General features: G+C 43.2%; 1 protein-coding gene across 1 annotated transcript; it reads left to right on the forward strand.

Moving 5' to 3' along the window:
- The first annotated feature begins 4,109 nt into the window (after positions 1-4,109).
- LOC101764079 lies at positions 4,110-4,918 on the forward strand. Its single transcript, XM_004968195.1, has 2 exons — positions 4,110-4,723; positions 4,828-4,918. The coding sequence occupies exons 1-2, from the start codon at positions 4,110-4,112 to the stop codon at positions 4,916-4,918; spliced, it is 705 nt and encodes a 234-aa protein (XP_004968252.1).
- The last annotated feature ends 629 nt before the right edge of the window (positions 4,919-5,547 follow it).

The following is a 5,547-nucleotide window of genomic DNA, read 5'->3' on the forward strand; positions in this document are numbered from 1 at the left end:
CACGATGATTTACATGCTTGGGATCGGGAGGTTCTGAAGAAACCTGTTTACCATATGAAAAAACTGAAAATGGAGCTTGAAAAAGTGAGACGCGGTCCGCTAACAGATGAATCAATAGCAACACAAAAGGAGATTCTCTTGCGGCTTGATCTTTTATTAGAACAGGAAGAAATCTTTTGGGTACAAAGAGCCAGGGCAAATTGGCTTAAGCATGGAGATCGTAATACAAATTTTTTCCACCACTATGCATCGACTCGGAGGAGGAAAAATTTTGTTAAGGGATTAGTTGATGAGTTTGGGGTAAGACATGAGGTTGCCGGAGAGATGAAGATGATGGTTAAAGATTATTTTACTAATCTCTTTACGTCTGAAGTGCATGATGTTGATCAAGGAGTTCTAGGGGATATGAATTGCAGGGTAACGGTTGATATGAATCAACTTCTTCTCGCTCTTTTCTCTAGGGAGGAGGTGAAGAAAGCTCTTTTCAGTATTGGTGATCTTAAAGCCCCCGGACCTGATGGTTTACATGCAATTTTTTTCAAGCGTTTCTGGAATATGTTGGGAGAGGAACTGACTGATGAAGTGTTGCAAGCAGTGAACAACTCAACTATCCCAGATGGATGGAATGACACTACAACTGTGATGATCCCAAAGGTGGAGAACCCAGATAAAGTTGGTCAATTCAGACCAATTTCCCTATGCAATGTGGTCTATAAGGTAATATCAAAGCTTTTATCAAGTAGACTAAAAGTGATTTTACCAGATATTATAAGTGACCATCAAAGTGCTTTTGTTCCGGGGAGGTTGATTACTGACAATATTTTATTAGCTTATGAGTGCATACACTCAATGAAAAGGAAGAAGGGGAGTAGGGGATTATGTGCTGTAAAATTGGATATGCATAAAGCATATGACAGAGTAGAGTGGATTTTTCTTGAGAAAATGATGTTGAAACTCGGATTCCACCAAAGATGGGTAAAGATGATTATAGCTTGTGTTATATCAGTCAAGTACAGGGTCCGATTCAATTCGATGGAAACTGATACTATTATACCTACAAGGGGTCTGAGGCAAGGTGATCCATTGTCACCATATCTTTTCCTGATAGTGGCAGAAGGTTTATCATGTATGTTGAAGGGTGCTGAAGAAAGAGGGGAGTTGGAGGGGGTTAAGGTGTGCAGGGCAGCCCCGGTTATTTCACATCTGCTCTTTGCAGATGATTCGCTCATTCTAATGCATGCCGACAAGAAGAACGCAGATTGTCTGACTGATATTCTAAACAGATATTGTGCTAATTCAGGGCAGAAAGTTAGTGAAGCAAAATCAAGTATTTTCTTCTCAAACAATACCAATGTTGATGTCAAAGTGGAGGTTTGTGAAGCTCTGAATATTATGACTGAATCCCTCAGTGATAAATATTTGGGTTTACCGGTGATGGTGGGGGCAGACCGGTCTGACTGCTTCCGTCATCTGGTTGACCGAGTGAACTCTAGAATAAATGGGTGGAAGGAGAAGCTTCTTAGTATGGGTGGTAAGGAGATCCTGATAAAATCTATTGCTCAAGCTATCCCAGTGTATACGATGATGGTGTTTAAAATTCCTAATAAAATTTGCAAAGGAATAAGCAATGCCATTTCGCGATACTGGTGGGGTGATGACAATGATAAAAACAGGATGCATTGGCAAGAATGGTGGAAAATGTGCATGCCTAAAGGCTCGGGAGGAATGGGGTTCAGAGATATTCAATCTTTCAACCTGGCAATGTTGGCTAAACAAGTGTGGAGACTGTTGAGAGAGCCTAATTCATTATGTGCTAGGGTACTAAGATCTCGTTACTATCCGGATGAAAAGTTACTAAATGTAAAGATGAAAAGTGGTAGCTCTTATACTTGGCAGAGTATCTTAGCGGGCCTTGACTGTTTTAAGCTGGATACATCTGGAGGGTTGGAGATGGTACACAGATCAACATCTGGAAAGATAATTGGATACCGGGCAGCCATGACATGAAAGTTCAGACACGAAGAGGGAATAACTTAGTAACCTCAGTAGATGAGCTTATCAACCAAATGACTGCATCTTGGGATGAGGATCTGGTACGTGTTATACTTGAGAATGATGCAAATCGTATACTACAGATCCCCATTACGACAGGAAGAGATGACTGTGTTGCCTGGCATTATAACAGAAATGGCTTGTTCTCTGTGAGATCAGCATATCATTGTCAATGGAAGAAGAAATTTGGAGCTCGTTGTGCAGCTATGCAAGGTAGCGGCACTAGTAACTGCCAGGTCTAGAAAAAACTTTGGAAACTCCAAGTGCCGGGGAAAGTTAAAATTTTTGGCTGGAGAGCTCTCCGAGGTTTCATGCCGTGCAATGCGATCTTGGCAAACAGGCACGTCATACCGACGGTGGGTGCCCGGTGTGTCGCAATGGTGCAGAAGATATAAAACATCTGATGTTCACATGTGATCGAGCCAGAACAGTTTGGAGGTCCATTGGCATCTGGGAGAAAATCAGAACGTTTATACAAACTGACCGATCTGGTTCTATTTTGATTGAGAATATTATTAACAGAGGTGAGCAGATTCATAGCCTGGAAGTGGGACTCGCTGAGCTTATTTTGACTGGAGGATGGTACTTGTGGTAGGAAAGACGGCAGCTAACGACGCATGGTGAGGCGGTTCAGCCTCCATCAAGATCATGCCTAGCTGTTGTTTCATTAACAAAGAATTATAAGCTAGCTATGAAGAAAGGCATCAAGCTACGAGAAGGATGGAAGAAGCCTAGTGAAGGGTATATTATGCTGAATATTGATGCTTCTTTTGACGAGGACAGGGGATGTGGTAGTACGGGTGCAATTATCAGAGATAGCTCTGGAGGGATGATTGCAGCTTCAAATACTTTTATCCCATATCTAGTTGATGCACCAATGGCTGAAGCTTTTGCTCTAAAGGAGGGACTAATGTTAGCTCAACATATTGGGGGTAATAAGCTGATTGTTCAAACTGATTGTATGGAGGTCGTTGAGATTATGGAGAATGCGGGATTCACTGCGAATTCAGCTGCTGCAGTTTACGATGAATGTAATATAGTTTGGAGTGGATTCCAAGAGATCTCCATTGAGCACTTGAGTAGGGAAGCAAATCAAGTGGCGCATGAGCTAGCTAGACATGCTATGATTTCTAGAGAAATTGTATTTGGGACGATGATCCCCCTAATTTTATTGTTCAGCTCCTATCAAACGATGTAACTATATTTGATCAATAAAGCTTGCCCAAGGATTTTTATCAAAAAAAAAAGGAAACAACGTACGTACCTGCTCTCTCTCATCTCCGACGTACACACGGAAACCAAACACGCACGAGATGTGTCAGACTTCACGAGCCACACGCGTTTGTCCTTGGCTTCAGGTCCGTTCTTCACTTCAGGCAACGCGCGACGAATTTGTCGCGTACGCGACATATAGTCGTGGCGTTGAGGGAGGGCCCGTGTTGCGGTGACTTTTTACTTTCTGCTTTTCCCTACGCACTTTCTGCATCTGACAAATATATTACTTGTCTGGATTCAGATTACTGTTAAGAAAAAGTGAGCATGCTTCTCTGTTTTGCTTGCTAATACACACACGCAACGCTAACCTGAAGTTTTATTTGTTTGAGACAAAAGTTTATCTTATTTTCGGAAATTGTCAACCTGTTTTTTCTGTTCAAGTTCATGAGATCACTTTCTGTTACAACCTGTAGAGTCATGTTTCACTGTGTCTGCTTCAAACATCTCTGACAAACTAATTTGTTCTCCTTTTATTTTCTTGATTATTGGGAGAGACTCCCTGGTTTTTCTAATTTTAAGTTAGAACAACACTAAACCTAAGCTGGCTTGGAACTCGCTGAAACTATCTGTAGGTACCGGCAAATTAGTGGCCTCATGTTCAAGTTCAAGCCAGAGTATAGCCGTCTTCTCAACCGAAGGCACTAACCAATTTGTTGCATCAAGTGCTGCTTTTTTCCCCCTTGCACAATACTTATTCTGAAAGCCTATATTCTATTAACTTACTTGCTATCGTGACAGGTGACTTCTATGGAATCGTAACAACCTTGACTCCAGGTGAATCCATGGCCACTAATGGATTACAGATGAAGCTCTTGATTGACACCAAGGCCCAGAGAGTCTGCTTTGCCGAGGCTGGCAGAGACGTCTTCGAGTTCTTCTCCTGCCTCCTGGGCCTACCGATGAGCACAGACATCAACCTGCTCACCAAGGAGCGCATGGTCGTCAGCATCGGGAACGTGCTTGCCAGCGTGCAGGACCTGGACGGCAAGTTCGTGATCTCAAGCAAGAGCAAGGAACCCTACCTGAGCCCCGCCGTCGCCCCCACCGTGCTCTGCCCTTTGCAGAAGCTGCTGGATGCACCATTGAACGCGAGCACCAAGTTCTTCACATTGGAAGGGAAAAGTGACTACTACGGCGTGCATCCTTGTGGCTATTTTTCTGCTACCAAAGGCAGCAAATGCCCGTCTTGCTCCAAGACAATGGCCACGCCGATGAAGCATGTCAAACCCAATGGTTTTGCCGTTGGGATGGCCACGTACACGATCATGGATGATCTCTCCATAACCCCGGCATGCAGCGTGTCGAGCGTCGCCATGCTTGCAGAGTGTGGTGTCACGGACCTGAGCTCGCTGCAGCAGAAGACCGTGAAGATCGGCAAGGAAGAGGTCGCACACTTGTTTATTACTACCTACTTCTGATTTTCTCCAGACAGAAAAAATCATAAGAATTTTGTTGAAATGGTTGACTAGATGATATTTTTGTGTTGAAATGTAGGCGCAGGAGATACTTTCTTGACTCCCTGAAGTCCAAGACCGTCCTGACCGACGTCTTTCTGCAGAAGGAAAAAGTTCTTTGGAAGAAGGAAGCATGAAGGGTTCTCATGACCGCTCCTTGTCGCAAGCTGGAAGTGGTTTACTAGGTGCTGATACCCCATCTAGCAGTCCGAACCATTCCCTTAGTTTTTTTTTATGTAATCATTCTTGAAGCTCTGACTGAACAGTAGTAGTAATTGACTGTGGGAAGTTTACTCTGAAAGTAAAGAACGATGATCAGCTTCAGACAGTCATTTTTCTCTGGTGGATTTAACTGGGATTCAGTACAAATTTGAACTAAACCCCCTGCCAAATCCCTCTAGTCCAAGCAGACTATAGTAAAGAGGACAACATTTGGTTCCTGCTCTGTGACATTGTTTCACTCATGCCTTCTTGTGAACAAGCCATTTGTCAACTGGAGTACACTGTTAATATTGAGTCATGAGTCGACAGCTCAACACCTCGTCAATTCCTAGTGTACAAGAAGCAAACAAGTTCAGTAGCAGCTGCATCACCAAACTCATCACGACAGCCTCCCCTTGCAACCTATATCTATTTTTGTGATGAAAAATCAAATTCTAGTTGGAGTCACTTGAATGCTTAAGCCTCATACTTGTTCAGACATAGTAGCAGGACAACACATACTTCCATAACAACTTCTTTCAGTTCCGTACTTCCGTCTAAGTTC

This window comes from Setaria italica, chromosome V (genome assembly GCF_000263155.2).
Source record: "Setaria italica strain Yugu1 chromosome V, Setaria_italica_v2.0, whole genome shotgun sequence".
Taxonomy (NCBI): Eukaryota; Viridiplantae; Streptophyta; class Magnoliopsida; order Poales; family Poaceae; genus Setaria; species Setaria italica.

What these genes read in the sequence shown, in the direction of transcription:
- LOC101764079 (XM_004968195.1), top strand. Translation starts at nt 4,110, where the DNA reads ATGGCCACTAATGGATTACAGATGAAGCTCTTGATTGACACCAAGGCC. An exon ending in AAGGAAGAGGTCGCACACTT is followed by an intron (nt 4,724 to 4,827) that starts GTTTATTACTAC and finishes ATGTAGGCGCAG; the next exon opens with GAGATACTTTCTTGACTCCC.